This window comes from Python bivittatus, unplaced genomic scaffold, assembly GCF_059951505.1.
Source record: "Python bivittatus isolate LINGU-HERP-01145 unplaced genomic scaffold, Pbiv_v1 ctg000960_np1212, whole genome shotgun sequence".
NCBI lineage: Eukaryota > Metazoa > Chordata > Lepidosauria > Squamata > Pythonidae > Python > Python bivittatus.
Window position 1 is genome coordinate 16,250,087 of NW_028277124.1, and position 16,612 is coordinate 16,266,698.

Genomic DNA, 16,612 nt, shown 5'->3' on the forward strand with positions numbered 1-16,612 from the left:
GATTTATTATATAAAGAAAATTACCAAATTTTATTTATTTATTTATTTATCAAATATAGTCACTGCCCATCTCATTCAAGAGCAACTCTGGGCAGTTTACTGTAGAACAAGAATAAATATTAATTAAAATACAATAAAAAATACAATAAAAAACCATTATAACAGGTTTGCATTGGCCATTAGGAACTCCAGTGCAATTATATTTGTCTATATGTCTACCTGTATGTGGCCTAAATAACTGAATACATGAATTTGTAATAATTTCTTTTTTGTTTGTTTAAAATGAGATATTGTCATTATTGAAGAATGATCCAGCTCCACTCTCTATAATAGCTCTTTATAATATGCCATATAATTGAGTGATTAAATTTATATGCTGCCCATCTCACTGTATAAGTGACATAAAATATTTTAATGCACAGATATTAAATCTTTTCCTTCTTGCTTTGAAAAAAACTAACTTTTTCTGCTTTTAGTTTTAAGCTTTTCCTGCTAGTAAGTTTAAGTTAGTAGGCTTCTGGACTGCAGTAAATACCTGTTACTGATTTCTATTATTACAACATTAGCTATTCCTGAATAATCTTTTACTTAGGTGATATGTAAGATGTAGAATGTGACCATATTTGCAATGCAACTTAAGTGGTAAACATAAAATACATAAAGCATAATAGATGACGAATATTTTCTATTCCGTTCATTTCCTGAACGCCTTTGTTTTAAAAATTGATTAAATTATTTTAAGTAGTTTATTAGACCACCAACTGATAAAACATTTGCAGCACAAAACACAATAGTAAATGGGATATGCAGTTCTGAATCTATTGAATGACATAAAGTGCTTCAAAATATAGATTTATAGAAGTTGGATATTATTAGATTATGTTCAAAGTGCAAAATATAGTCATGTACCCTATTATATAGAGCACTGCACCAAATTTGAAATATTCTAAGAAGGCAATTTGCTAATTGAAGAAGAAAGCTGAAATTGGAGCTAAGCCAGTTTGAAATTTAAAGATCAAGAACCATGAAAATTGAGAGTTGTTGATCAGGTACATCAACAGTACCTGACAAAAAAGTTTTTTCCTACTGTTATGACATAAATTGTATTTCTATTAAATTATAGAGAATATTCACAAATAGAGAGCAGGCACACATTTATTCAGATTAGTGCCTCTATAAAAATACATCTTTTTATTTTATTTTTTTTGGCGGGGAATAACATGGAAGTATTTACTCTCTTGCATGCTTTTTTCTTTATTATATGATACCTAATTTCAGATATTAAGAATTCTTAACCTATTTGAAATTAGTAGAATTCAGTAATATTTAAAATCTACATAACAGTGAAACAATTAGGGATTAAAAAAAAACTAGCTTTTTTTTCATTTGAAGTAGAAGCTATTCCCCCCCCCCCCACCCAGGTACAACATACAGTGGGGCAAAAAAGTATTTAGTCAGCCACCAATTGTGCAAGTTCTCCCACTTAAAAAGATAAGAGAGAGGCCTGTAATTTTCATCATAGGTATACCTCAACTATGAGAGACAAAATGAGGAAAAAAATCCAGAAAATCACATTGTCTGATTTTTAAAGAATTTATTTGCAAATCATGGTGGAAAATAAGTATTTGGTCACCTACAAACAAGCAAGATGTCTGGCTCTCACAGACCTGTAACTACTTCTTCAAGAGGCTCCTCTGTTCTCCACTCGTTACCTGTAGTAATGGCACCTGTTTGACCTTGTTATCAGTATAAAAGACACCTGTCCACAACCTCAAACAGTCACACTCCAAACTCCACTATGGCCAAGACCAAAGAGCTGTTGAAGGACACCAGAAACAAAATTGTAGACCTGCACCAGGCTGGGAAGACTGAATCTGCAATAGGCAAGCAGCTTGGTGTGAAGAAATCAACTGTGGGAGCAATAATTAGAAAATGGAAGACATACAAGACCACTGATAATCTCCCTCGAACTGGGGCTCCATGCAAGATCTCACCCTGTGGGGTCAAAATGATCACAAGAACAGTGAGCAAAAATCCCAGAACCACACAGGGAGACCTAGTGAATGACCTGCAGAGAGCTGGGACCAAAGTAACAAAGGCTACCATCAGTAACACACTATGCTGCCAGGGACTCAAATCCTGCAGTGTCAGATGTGTCCCCCTGCTTAAGCCAGTACATGTCCAGGCCCGTCTGAAGTTTGCTAGAGAGCATTTGGATGATCCAGAAGAGGATTGGGAGAATGTCATATGGTCAGATGAAACCAAAGTAGAACGTTTTGGTCTAAACTCAACTCGTCGTGTTTGGAGGAGAGAGAATGCTGAGTTGCATCCAAAGAACACCATACCTACTGTGAAGCATGGGGGTGGAAACATCATGCTTTGGGGCTGTTTTTCTGCAAAGGGACCAGGATGACTGATCCGTGTAAAGGAAAGAATGAATGGGGCCATGTATCGTGAGATTTTGAGTGAACACCACCTTCCATCAGCAAGGGCATTGAAGATGAAGCGTGGCTGGGTCTTTCAGCATGACAATGATCCCAAACACACCGCCCGGGCAACGAAGGAGTGGCTTCGTAAGAAGCATTTCAAGGTCCCGGAGTGGCCTAGCCAGTCTCCAGATCTCAACCCCATGGAAAACCTCTGGAGGGAGTTGAAAGTCCGTGTTGCCCAGCGACAGCCCCAAAACATCACTGCTCTAGAGGAGATCTGCATGGAGGAATGGGCCAAAATACCAGCAACAGTGTGTGAAAATCTTGTGAAGACTTACAGAAAACGTTTGACCTCTGTCATTGCCAACAAAGGATATATAACAAAGTATTGAGATGAACTTTTGATATTGACCAAATACTTATTTTCCACCATGATTTGCAAATAAATTCTTTAAAAATCAGACAATGTGATTTTCTGGATTTTTTCCCCATTTTGTCTCTCATAGTTGAGGTATACCTATGATGAAAATTACAGGCCTCTCTCATCTTTTTAAGTGGGAGAACTTGCACAAGTTTAGTGGCTGACTAAATACTTTTTTGCCCCACTGTATACTTTCTTCTATTCCAGAATTGTTATCTGAGATAAGATGCATAATTTAATCATCAAATCAAAGTTGATGCCTTAATTTTTTATAACTTCTAATACACCTTTGTAACTGTGTCCAGAGAATTTACTCGGTCATAATTTAGCAGTGGCCAACCTTAACAAGCAAGCAAATTAACTTAGCAAATTAACAAATTAGCATGTACCCTGAAAGATGAAACTCCAAAGTCATTCCAGATTTTTTTTTAAAATGTTTGTATTGGTATGTGAGCCTTCCATTGCTGTTTATCCTTTATAGATCTCACTGATAAAAGTCAGAATATTCTTTTTGGCCTACTAATACTGGCACACACACATGTATAGTATAAGAAATCTGGGTTGAACTTTTGATGCAGAATACTTCTTTCCACATCCTCTATTTAGTTTTAGGCAAAGTTTGTTATAACTTGTCAGAATTTGTTTCATATTTCCAGTGCTCTGGTCAAAGAATATAAAAATAATAGATTGCTTACAATTCATCTGTGTGTTTATCTGGAAGTCCCATTGTATATTCCCAAATAAGTGAGTGTAGGATCATAGCCTCAATTAAGTGCCTTTTTATTTACAGAGCATTTTAAAGTAACCTTCCAAGGCTTTCAAATGAACTTGGCAGAAAGTTGGTTTATAGGCTATTTCTTTTAAGGCAAATTTAGCTTCTCCAGAAATGGAAATACAAAACTTGAGTCCTTTATACTTTCCTCTGATGCCAGGGCAAAGAAAATTGGGGTGACCTTTAAATTAATTGTCCAAGTTTTAATCAGCAAAAAACTAGCTATCCAACCAAAAACCATCAGAGTTTTGCAAAACGAAGTGGGAGGTTTATAGCATAAAAGTATTTTCTAGCTAAGCAAGTAGAAAAATCAGCACCGATTGTTAAATCATTCATGCTGAAAATCAAAGTCCCTGAGACCTCTAGGTGCAATTTCTAATCAGTGGTTACATTTTTTTCATGTGAATTATTTTTAAATTAGTTTTCTACTGATTTTTTCCTAACCTTATTGAAATGTAATGTGAATCATGTTTGCATCTCCCACGAAAATGCAGGGATGTACAAGAGAAGAGATGATGGGTTTTTTGATAGAATGCTTGCTTTTTTGGAGGACTATTTGAATCTAAATGCCAACAAATTACTGGAACAGATGCTTGGGCAATTTGAAATTATCAGAGAATATTCTTGGTGGTCTCCTAAGTAAGAGAGCATAACAGAACTGGAACAGCAATATAAGATTGTCTTTGAAATTTTCTGATTCCTGGATTGTGTGTGTTCTAGACTGCGATGTTAGTTCTTAGCTGAAACTATTTGAGCTATCTTTTTCAGATCAGGAATTCTAATTCAAGACCTAAACTATAGGGTGTCTAGTTTGAGATTCATAAGATCTGTAAGCAGATGAAGAGGATTTTCAGATGGCTGGTGTGGGTCTTCCGGGCTGTGTGGCCATGGTCTTGAAGTCTTGTTTCCTAACGTTTCGCCAGCACCTGTGACCGACATCTTCAGAGTACAGGAGCAGTTCTCTCTGTGCCCAGGGTGAAGTGACCCTTCTGTGGGTATTTATAGAGATCGGGGGGGGGGAGGGTTGGGTTACTGAGTGGCTGCTTGTTTTGGAGTCAGCATCTGTGTGTATTTTCCTGGGGATTAGGCAGGGTTTTTTCTTCTACTGAATTGTTAACGAGGGGCTGCTGGGGGTGATTAGCAAGTTCATTGTGTGAACTGTTCACATGTCCTGGTGGTTGAGCTGAGTTCGTTGACCTTTTGCAGGCTGTATTTTTCAGGATTGGTAGCCAGGTTTTGTTGATTTTTAGACTCTCCTCTTTTTTATTGAAACTGTGCTGGTGTTTGTGAATGTCAATGGCTTCCCGGTATAGCCTGGTATAGTGGCTGTTGGTATTGTCCAGTATCTCTGTGTTTTCAAATAGGATTTTGTGTCCAGTGTGCTTGAGAGCATGTTCAGCTACTGCAGATTTTTCTGGTTGCTGTAGTCTGCAGTGTCTTTCGTGTTCTTTTATCCTGGTATGGATGCTGCGTTTTGTGGTCCCGATGTATACTTGTCCGCAACTGCATGGTATGCGGTATACTCCTGCGGCGGTGAGGGGATCCCTTTTGTCTTTTGCTGATTTTAGCACTTCTTGTACTTTTCTGGTGGGTCTGAAGATTGTTTGGAAATTGTGTTTTTCCATCAGTTTTCCCATGCAGTCTGTGACCCCTTTGATATAGGGCAGAAATACTTTATTGGTGGGTGGCTGTTTTTCTTCTTCAGTCGCATGTTGCTTTCTTGATTTGATGGCTCTTTTTATTTCATTCTTGGAGTAGCCATTTGCTTGTAGGACCCAATTAAGGTGGTTAAGTTCAGAGTTTAGGAATTGGGTTTCGCAGATCCGATTGGCACGATCCATGAGGGTTTTGATAATGCCTCTTTTCTGACGTGGGTGGTGGTTGGAGTTTTTGTGTAGGTACCGGTCTGTGTGGGTGGGTTTTCTGTAGACTTTGTGTCCTAATTTGAGGTCTGGTTTGCGTATGACCAGCGTGTCTAGAAATGGAATTTGGCCATCCACTTCTTTTTCCATGGTGAATTGTATATTGGGGTGGATGCTGTTTAGGTGGTTCAGGAACTTCTGTAGGTCTTCTTCATCCTGACTCCAAATTGCGAAGGTGTCATCCACAAATCGGAACCAGACTGTTGGGGTAACGGGTGCGGTTTCTAAAGCCCGTTTTTCAAAATGTTCCATGTAGAAATTTGCTACGACTGGGCTCAGGGGGCTTCCCATGGCGACGCCGTCCATCTGTTCATAGTACTCATTGTCCCATAGGAAGTAACTACTTAACCACCTTAATTGGGTCCTACAAGCGAATGGCTACTCCAAGAATGAAATAAAAAGAGCCATCAAACCAAGAAAGCAACATGCGACTGAAGAAGAAAAACAGCCACCCACCAATAAAGTATTTCTGCCCTATATCAAAGGGGTCACAGACCGCATGGGAAAACTGATGGAAAGACACAATTTCCAAACAATCTTCAGACCCACCAGAAAAGTACAAGAAGTGCTAAAATCAGCAAAAGACAAAAGGGATCCCCTCACTGCCGCAGGAGTATACTGCATACCATGCAGTTGCGGGCAAGTATACATCGGGACCACAAAACGCAGCATCCATACCAGGATAAAAGAACACGAAAGACACTGCAGACTACAGCAACCAGAAAAATCTGCAGTAGCTGAACATGCTCTCAAGCACACTGGACACAAAATCCTATTTGAAAACACAGAGATACTGGACAACACCAACAGCCACTATACCAGGCTATACCGGGAAGCCATTGACATTCACAAACACCAGCACAGTTTCAATAAAAAAGAGGAGAGTCTAAAAATCAACAAAACCTGGCTACCAATCCTGAAAAATACAGCCTGCAAAAGGTCAACGAACTCAGCTCAACCACCAGGACATGTGAACAGTTCACACAATGAACTTGCTAATCACCCCCAGCAGCCCCTCGTTAACAATTCAGTAGAAGAAAAAACCCTGCCTAATCCCCAGGAAAATACACACAGATGCTGACTCCAAAACAAGCAGCCACTCAGTAACCCCCCCACCCCCCCCAGATGTCTGTAAATACCCACAGAAGGGTCACTTCACCCTGGGCACAGAGAGAACTGCTCCTGTCTGTGCTCCTGCTCTCTGAAGATGCCGGTCACAGGTGCTGGCGAAACGTTAGGAAACAAGACTTCAAGACCACGGCCACACAGCCCGGAAGACCCACACCAGCCATCGTATGCCGGCCATGAAAGCCTTCGACAATACATAGGATTTTCAGAATTGATCTGATGATTAGACTAGAATAGCACAAGTGCTAATACATTCGGGAGGCACAGGACTGAAGTAACTAACATTTTAGAGGATAGTTAGGCAAAATATATCACATATGTACCAATGCTTCTATCAGTTATCTCATTTTTAAAGTGCCTCCTTCCTTTAGCTTTTTGTTGGTCCTTGTAACTATGGATCTTAGACTTCAAAGGGTTTCGAATGCTTCTGAGATTTCAGTATTTTAATTTAATCAGGGAGGGTTATGGCTGTCTGTGCTTGTCTGTATGTGATTATAATATATACTGGGAATGGGCCATACACTTTTTGTTATGTGTGTGTGTGTGTGTGTGTGTGTGTGGCAGGGGATATGAATATGTACATGTGTGAATATTTATCTCAAAGACAGAAATCAAAGAAACATAGGTTTAGGAAGCTAATAATAGTCTGGGATCTAAAACCCCTTGACTTTATGCACCCAAAAAGTTGAGGCTGCATTTGGCATTTGGAAAACCAAGCTTACTTTCAAAAGTGAGTGGTAATAGTGATCCATAAAGACATAATTTGTTAGTCTGAACATCTGATATATCCCAAGAATATTCAAAATAGTGTTTCTCAATTTGGTTTTTGTCCTTTTTCTATTTAAATATTGACTCTCATGATGTCTAAAGAATGTTGACACTTCCGCCAGCCGGCTACCTCACACACAGCTAGAAACACCCAGCCATCAGAAAGCTTTTGGTCTTGCCTGGTGTCATGCTCTCCCCTCTGCAGTATTGGATGGCAAATATAAAACAGTACAGTGGTACCTCGGGTCACGAACGCTTCTGTTCACGAACAATTCGGTTCACGAACAGCACCGCTCGCAAAATTTTGCTTCCGTTCGGGAACTCCGCATCGGGTTGCGAACAGGATCCGTGGCCATTTTCCCTGCTGTGACACGTGGTTGTGGTTTCCTGTAGGGAGGGGGACTCTCCCATCAAACAATAACCACCTCCCCACTCGCCTTCCTGCCCTCCACGCCAGAAGTCGCCTCAAGCAAGGTTAGCGTTCTCTCTCTCCATACTGTACTGTACTGTACTTTGTTTCATATTTTTGTGGTTTAAAAAAAAATACATATGGTTCAGAACGGATTAACCGTATTTACATTGAACCTTATGGGAAAATTTGATTCGGTTGGTGACCAGAATCAGTTGGCGACCAAATTCGTAGGGGTCAGAATGGATTAACCGTATTTACATTGAACCTTATGGGAAAATTTGATTCGGGTTGCGACCAATTTGGGTCGTGACCAGAGTCGCGGAACGAATTAAGTTCGTGACCGAGGTACCACTGTATCAATGGCTGAAAGGCTCTCCCTGGGATTCTGGAGGGGTGGAAACCACAGAACATGTTCTTCTCCATTGCTCCTTTTACAGAGACACTCAAACCAGATTTATCCTCCCTCTGATTAGCAGATGCCCTGGTTGCTCAGATTCGGCCTATGCCCAGATGCTACTCATAGATGAACTGCCCTTTATTACAGTGCCTGGGGCTGGATTTTGCGCAGCAGCAGCATGGAAGATCTGCCACACCCTGATGGGCCAATTTCCCACCAGTCAGATGTATTTTATGTAATCTTAGATTTTTTTTTCTCCTGTAAACAATTATTACCACATTTTATCTAAATTTTAGATATTATCACATCTCTGTAATTTTAGATTACCACATTTTATATAAATTTAGAGTCTACTTTATAAATGAGACATAAACTGTTCCTTTTGGACCCCACTCACAGATTCTAATCAGGTTGTTTATAAATGTACTTTAACTTTGTCTTAAATTTTATTTTATCTACCTTGTACTTTATAATTTATAAATACTCACTGAGCACTCATGGACACATTTGCTTGTACTGGTCTAAGACCATAATAAGCTGATGCACTGACTGACTGACTGACTTATACTTCTGCCATGTTTATCTTTCTTATTAGCTCAGTTTACACAACCCAGAGATTAAGCTACAATCCTTAAAGGAAGATATCAAGGAATTTCTGAAGACATCAGGTTTGTGATTTTTATCCATCATATTTTAAGACTTTTGGTTTGATTAAGTGCAGAATATTAGGTATCATCCACCTACTTCAAGGTAATTTTCAGCAGGCTTATAAATACATTAACTGTAGCAGTTTATTTAAAAAAAGTCTCTTTACTCTCCATAAATGACCATGGTAATGGTCTGTACAAATTGACCTTACTCCAATCTTCTGGACAACCTTTTTGATATCTCTTGCTTGCTTTAAGCAGATTGCTAACTGAACTGCTGAACCTATTCTTATGCTGAGTGAGATCTCATGGGATGAAATGCTGTTCCATCAAGACAAAAAATAAATGTTGATATTAACATTTGTACTTTGAGCTTTTCAGTTGCATGAAAGTATATTGCCATTATATAGTTTAATATTGCTATCCATAACACTCCTATTTTACCTTTCTATTTTGGACTCATATATTGCCTTTTGAAATCTTGGAAGTATGTTTGGATCATAGTGGGCTTTGCTGCTGCTGAAGAGTCTGTATTCTGAAACAGTAGCAGTTGCTGCATTTAGTTGTCATGTGTAGATTCCAGCATGTCGGTTATATGCATGCTGTGAGCATATACTTAAATCCTCCTTGATTGGGTTTTGGCACAATACCAGAGTGGCTTCTTAATCAGCTCTTGCGGTGGCTTGCTTGAAGTATCTGAACAGGCAGTCCCTCAGGGGCTTCTGTATGGCATCAGAATCTGCAAATGGCATAGGCTGAATGGAAATTGATGCTTCAGAACATTGGGAGAATAGATTTTGTGCAACTGGGATTACTGACTCAAATTGCCATTCTGTGAACCCTTCCTTGGAAACAAGTCCAGCCCATCACTTATCTTTTGAATTTGGAATCGGGTGTTAGTCTCCAATACATAAAATATACTGTATACAAGTGAGAAATGTTTTAAACAAATCAGGAATATATGAGTTACTGTGCTTTAGTGTGCTTTTAATATGAAAAACTCTCTTTCATACCATATCAAGTTATTCTCAAGTTTTTAACATCTGAATTATGATTTTCTAATCTTCATTTTTTTAAAACTCTTATTTTGCCAGGATGGGAAAAGAAGCTGCAAAATGCTGTTTATAGAGAAATCAGTATGTGAGTTTGTTTTTGTCTGAATGTTGGTATAACTTCCGCCTCATGTTTGCATGCATTTCTTCTTAATGCGGTTCCTAAACGTTTTGCCATCACACCTTCCTTTAGTGTAATATTAATGTACACACCTCCCCTAAAAATCCAAACACCAAAATGAACAGAAATGAACAATAAAAACAATTCAATGAAACTTTGGGAAAGATGGATTTATTGTAACAATGTAACTAAAAGGTTCTTTACATCTCTCCTGGATTCTGTCTGTACCTCTCCACGGGAGGTACACCTCACAGTCTGGGAAACCCTGTCTTAAAGTGTACATCAAAGATGGCCTTACAGATTTTTTTTCAGATTATAGTTTTTTTTTCCATTATACAGTAGTGTAAAAAAGGAATAGAAGGCATATGAGTTTCTTAGTATCAGCTGTCTTAATAGTAGTGGCATTTTCTTCCCCCCATTGGACAAAAGGTCTTTAGTTGGATGCTTTTCTGGCTTGAGTTGTGGGGCCTGGAAAGAAAGTTTAGAAACATTGTCCTCCCCAGTTTTCATTTTTTAAATATAGAATTGTAATCACTCTAGGGTGGATTCAGATATTGCATCGTCATGGACTGTTAAATCAAGATTTATTAAGAGTAGGTGAGTTCATATTGCATACTAAGCTTGGTTTAGTTTGATGTGTCAATCTAGTCTAAATGTGTCATATAAAGATTTTTATAAATGAAAAACAGTCTATGGCTTTAGAGAATGATCATGCCTTGGTATAATGGGGAGTAAAATACACCATGCATTTCTGAACCTAGAGAAGAGAGTGGAAATCTGTGATCCTTTGTGGCTTACCATTAGCTATGTTAGCTAGTCTGATAGGAGTTGGGATCCAAAATCTGGAGAGTTGCAGGGAAACTCTACACTAGAAACCTCAAAAAGTGATTATCAATTTTTTGTTTGTGATGGAAAAGGAAATTTGGAAAGCTGTCCAGTTGGATTGAAAAGAAATAATCTTCACTATATTTATTTTTAATCACATGTATATTAAATAAAATCAATTTTAGTTGTTGTTCTGGCCCCATGCCCTACTTTTTGCAGTGCATCTCCTGACACAGAATTCAAAGCCTATAGAAGCTGCACACTCCTGACCTAAAGAATCTTATCATTTTTGGGGGGAGAAGCATAAAAGGTTTTTTGTTTATGTTGTGGTTTGATTTTTACTGATGCCTTTTGATCTTTTCTAAAGATTGCAAATGAATATTTGCCTATACAAAACACAGGTTCTGAAGCTGTAAACCTCTGCAATTATTTTATGTTCTTAAAGCAATAAAATAAGCCTTACATTCAAACTTTATTTAACCAATTTTTCTTCATCCAGTAACTGCAATTTTCTTACTTTTTGGCATGCGTTTATATATATTTGTTTCCCAAGTAGCTAAGCATCCTTGCAGCATTAAATGAAAGAATACTCTGGAGATTTCTGAGTTACCTGTCACTGAGTTCAAGGAGAGTTTTTCATTTCCCATCCCTGGTCCAAGTTCTTGGAAATATATTGTATGAATCGTAGGGCTACAAAAATTCAGGTGATCACTATGTGGCAGCAAAGAAATACAGAAAACTCTTTGTGGACATCTAGTGGTTGTCCGTATATTTGCAGTCCATCTGATAACTAGCAAATTGGGTTTTCTTGGCTTGAAAAAGATGGTTTGGCATCCCAGCAGCTTGTTTTTGAAGATTTCACTTTTTGAAATGTGAATAGCTTAACTGCATCTACTGGTTTGATGCATTAGAAGATAAACATGGAGCAGCACAGTGCCATGTAATATAATGAACTGCATTATGGCTGGTGTGGGTCTTCCGGGCTGTGTGGCCGTGTTCTTGAAGTTCTGTTTCCTAACGTTTCGCCAGCACCTGTGACCGGCATCTTCAGAGTGCAGGAGCACAGACAGGAGCAGTTCTCTCTGTGCCCAGGGTGATGCCCAACTGCATTATATTTGCAGTCCTTAGGCAAAATTCTAGCATTGCACCAGTAAAATCTTTTAGCGGTGAAGTAGAAACTGTAACAATTTCTTCCTCGTCGCTTTACAACACTAATTGGGACTGGAAATTCTGTCGTTAAGTGATGTCATACGTTGAAAACCATGCGACTATGCCGCTTAGCCACAGCAGTTCCAACAGTCCCAGTTGCTGTCATTAAGTGAGGAACATGTGGGTCATTAAGTAAGGACTTCATGTGACTGTGACTTCTGACTTCCTGCCAGCTTCCCCATTGATTTTGCTTGAGGTAAGCCAGCAGGGAAGGTCATAAATTGCAATCAAGTGATGTCTGGGACACTGCACTAGCCATAAGTGCAAGGTCCAGTCATAACAACCACTCATTCAGCACTGTTGTAAGTTCTAATGGTTGCTGAATGAGTGGTCATTAAATGAGGATGCCCTGTGCATCTAGTTGTACAAAAAGCAGAGTATGTTGCTGTTTTTTTTAAAATCGGAAGGTTATTGATTTTTAATGTAAGAAGCTCTATCATTTGTGAAATTTGAAAAACTGAACAAAAGGTGAATTATCTGGTATTAATTCTTTGAAGTGCTTATCAGTTCTCAATATTTCTCATCAGTTAAGGTTTTCCCATCTTATTGCCAGGCTAAACAGTAAAATACAATTGCCTTTAGCAATGTTTCACAAGATAGATGGCCATAGATTGATCATGACGCCATATACTGTGCCTGAAAATTCATATACAGTGGGGCAAAAAAGTATTTAGTCAGCCACTAAACTTGTGCAAGTTCTCCCACTTAAAAAGATGAGAGAGGCCTGTAATTTTCATCATAGGTATACCTCAACTATGAGAGACAAAATGGGGAAAAAATCCAGAAAATCACATTGTCTGATTTTTAAAGAATTTATTTGCAAATCATGGTGGAAAATAAGTATTTGGTCAATATCAAAAGTTCATCTCAATACTTTGTTATATATCCTTTGTTGGCAATGACAGAGGTCAAACGTTTTCTGTAAGTCTTCACAAGATTTTCACACACTGTTGCTGGTATTTTGGCCCATTCCTCCATGCAGATCTCCTCTAGAGCAGTGATGTTTTGGGGCTGTCGCTGGGCAACACGGACTTTCAGCTCCCTCCAAAGGTTTTCCATGGGGTTGAGATCTGGAGACTGGCTAGGCCACTCCGGGACCTTGAAATGCTTCTTACGAAGCCACTCCTTCGTTGCCCGGGTGGTGTGTTTGGGATCATTGTCATGCTGAAAGACCCAGCCACGTTTCATCTTCAATGCCCTTGCTGATGGAAGGAGGTGTTCACTCAAAATCTCACGATACATGGCCCCATTCATTCTTTCCTTTACACGGATCAGTCGTCCTGGTCCCTTTGCAGAAAAACAGCCCCAAAGCATGATGTTTCCACCCCCATGCTTCACAGTAGGCATGGTGTTCTTTGGATGCAACTCAGTATTCTCTCTCCTCCAAACACGATGAGTTGAGTTTAGACCAAAACGTTCTACTTTGGTTTCATCTGACCACATGACATTCTCCCAATCCTCTTCTGGATCATCCAAATGCTCTCTAGCAAACTTCAGACAGGCCCAGACATGTACTGGCTTAAGCAGGGGGACACGTCTGGCACTGCAGGATTTGAGTCCCTGGCGGCATAGTGTGTTACTGATGGTAGCCTTTGTTACTTTGGTCCCAGCTCTCTGCAGGTCATTCACTAGGTCCCCCCGTGTGGTTTTGGGATTTTTGCTCACCGTTCTTGTGATCATTTTGACCCCACAGGGTGAGATCTTGCATGGAGCCCCAGATCGAGGGAGATTATCAGTGGTCTTGTATGTCTTCCATTTTCTAATTATTGCTCCCACAGTTGATTTCTTCACACCAAGCTGCTTGCCTATTGCAGATTCAGTCTTCCCAGCCTGGTGCAGGTCTACAATTTTGTTTCTGGTGTCCTTCAACAGCTCTTTGGTCTTGGCCATAGTGGAGTTTGGAGTGTGACTGTTTGAGGTTGTGGACAGGTGTCTTTTATACTGATAACAAGGTCAAACAGGTGCCATTACTACAGGTAACGAGTGGAGGACAGAGGAGCCTCTTAAAGAAGTAGTTACAGGTCTGTGAGAGCCAGACATCTTGCTTGTGTGTAGGTGACCAAATACTTATTTTCCACCATGATTTGCAAATAAATTCTTTAAAAATCAGACAACGTGATTTTCTGGATTTTTTTCCCCATTTTGTCTCTCGTAGTTGAGGTATACCTATGATGAAAATTACAGGCCTCTCTCATCTTTTTAAGTGGGAGAACTTGCACAATTGGTGGCTGACTAAATACTTTTTTGCCCCACTGTAGTTGTAAGAAAAATCTGATGTATAAAGGTTTATCCAGAAACATGGATCCAAACAGTACTTGCACTAAAACTGTTTTTTCCTTTTAGGTTTCCTTTACCTTGTCCTCCATCAGTGCCCCCTGAACACATGAAAGAATCTTTGGCTTACATGAGGAAAGCTCAGGTTTGATGTGATTAAATATTACTGTTTGTGTTCAAGTATGGATATAGGCAATGTATTTGTGTTGAACGGAGTGCCACTTATCCCAAGCAAGAATGCATTGTGTAAAAGCTGATTTTCAGATCCATAAGAAATGTAGTAGCCATTTCCCAAACTAATCAACAAAGACAGTCTGTACACCCTTCAGAAAAGAAACAAGCTTCCTCCCCTTTTTATTGAAAAAAAGGACTAGAACTTTCTTGCCCTATTTAGCTTTTATATAGGACACTCATTTGAAAGTATTGTTAGCTGCCCAGAGCCATCTCTTTGAGATGGGCAACTATATAAATCTGTGAAATAAACTAGAGTACTTGCTGGAATTCTCGTGACTTTGACCTTCTCAGTGTTACTAATTAGGCCCCCAAAGGCTTAGACTTGGAACTAACTGCTCAGTTCAGGCTGCTATCAGGAGTCTGATGCTACAGCATTATACAAATATACACTAGATGTTTGGGTCTTATATGATGGCAGCATACAGAAACATCTGGGGGTGAAGGATTTATTATTAGGGCAATGTTGAAAGTAGCTTACAAGATTCTGAGAAAGAAGCGCACAAAATTCTAATCAACTAATGCTATTTCATCTACAGGACAATTTAGACAAGCTGAAACTTTCCACTTGAGCTTTTATTGTAGTAGATTCGATAATACCAGCCATTAAATTTGTCTGAGCATAAATGTTTGAAGGTGAAGCTGACAATAAAGGCTGAAGACATCTCTGATCTTTTGTAGGCAGTTAAAATGAAACAAACAAACAAAAAAGCACTGCATTAATAAACAATTAATCTCAACATATACTTGCTATATGCTATTAAGCATTAAAAAAAACTAACATATATGAGCTTGTACACTAAATAGCTGGGTTAATTGCAGTTATATGAACACCATACCTCAAAAATATTTTCATAAATATAGTAGGAAAGGGTTTTCAGTTATGAAAGTTTGCTGGGTGAAAACAAAATAAAACCAGTGATCTGTAAAAGTAGAAGCACAGCATTACCTGGGGTGAGTAGTAAATTGTCCCCAGATGGATTGATGTGTGACAGTTCCATTACATTCTTCCATTTTTATTACTGAGCTACATATGATAATCATGTAAGAAACAACAATCTTACATGTTATATATATGTAACATTGTTCTCCAGACTGTTCTTTTTAAAAAGTGAGTGATTGCAGGAAGAGAAATTCTCAAATGGAAGATTTACAGAGGAAGATACAGTCAGGACTGGGAATATTGGAACAAAGATAACTGTTTTGGCATTTGGCCTCTGTACACCACCACATTGAAGTGAAACATACCCAGATGGGAGCGAAATCAGAACTTTCAGCTGTAATTCAAGGGGTTTGACAAAAGTGGGGCACTAACCATTCAGGAAGTACAGCCAGTGGCATACACCCCCCCCCCCCATCGTTGGTGGCTCATAAGTAATGGAACAAATGGCTGACAAGCAGCTGCATGGCCAGGTGTGGTCTGTTTCCTGGGTCCCCCATGACCAATCAAACAGATAAAAGGCTTGGAGGTGGTTAGGAGTGTTACATTTGCATTTGGTAGCTGTTCACTGGAACTCTCAACATGAGGTCCAAACAGGTGTCCATGTGAGTGAAGAAGGCCATCATTAGGCTGAGAAAAGAAAATAAACCCATCAGAGAATTAGCAAAAACATTGGGAGTGGCCAATACCACAGTTTGGAACATCCTGAAAAAGAAGGAATTAACTGGCAAGCTCAGCAACAGCAAAAGGCCTGGAAGACCATGGAAGACAACTAAAGTTGAAGACCACAGAATTCTGCTCATGATGAAGAGGAACCCTTTCACAACATCTAGCCAGGTCAAGAACACTCTTGAGGAGGTAGGCATGTCATTGTCAACATCTACAGTCATAAAGAGGCGGCTTTATGAATGTAAATACAGAGGTTTCACAACAAGGTGCAAACCACTGGTAACGCTCAGGAACAGAAAAGCCAGATTAGACTTTGCCAGCAAACACATAAAAAAGCCTGTCCAGTTCTGGAATAAGATTCTTTGGACTGATGAAACCAAGATTACCTTGCACCA

General features: G+C 39.2%; 1 protein-coding gene across 11 annotated transcripts in view; it reads left to right on the forward strand.

The window, feature by feature from the left end:
* The window catches only part of TBC1D19 (TBC1 domain family member 19), a 90,830-nt gene that overhangs the window by 6,238 nt on the left and 67,980 nt on the right, over positions 1-16,612 (forward strand). For 5 of the 11 annotated variants that reach the window (XM_088131418.1, XM_088131415.1, XM_088131417.1 and 2 more), the window contains exons 2-5: positions 8,845-8,917; positions 9,991-10,036; positions 10,610-10,666; positions 14,447-14,522. In XM_088131418.1, the coding sequence (XP_087987544.1) occupies positions 8,845-8,917; positions 9,991-10,036; positions 10,610-10,666; positions 14,447-14,522 (252 nt within the window). Of the gene's footprint in view, positions 1-8,844; positions 8,918-9,990; positions 10,037-10,609; positions 10,667-14,446; positions 14,523-16,612 lie in introns of those variants that run through there. The other 6 variants (XM_088131416.1, XM_007426859.4, XM_088131420.1 and 3 more) reach the window with 5 other exon arrangements.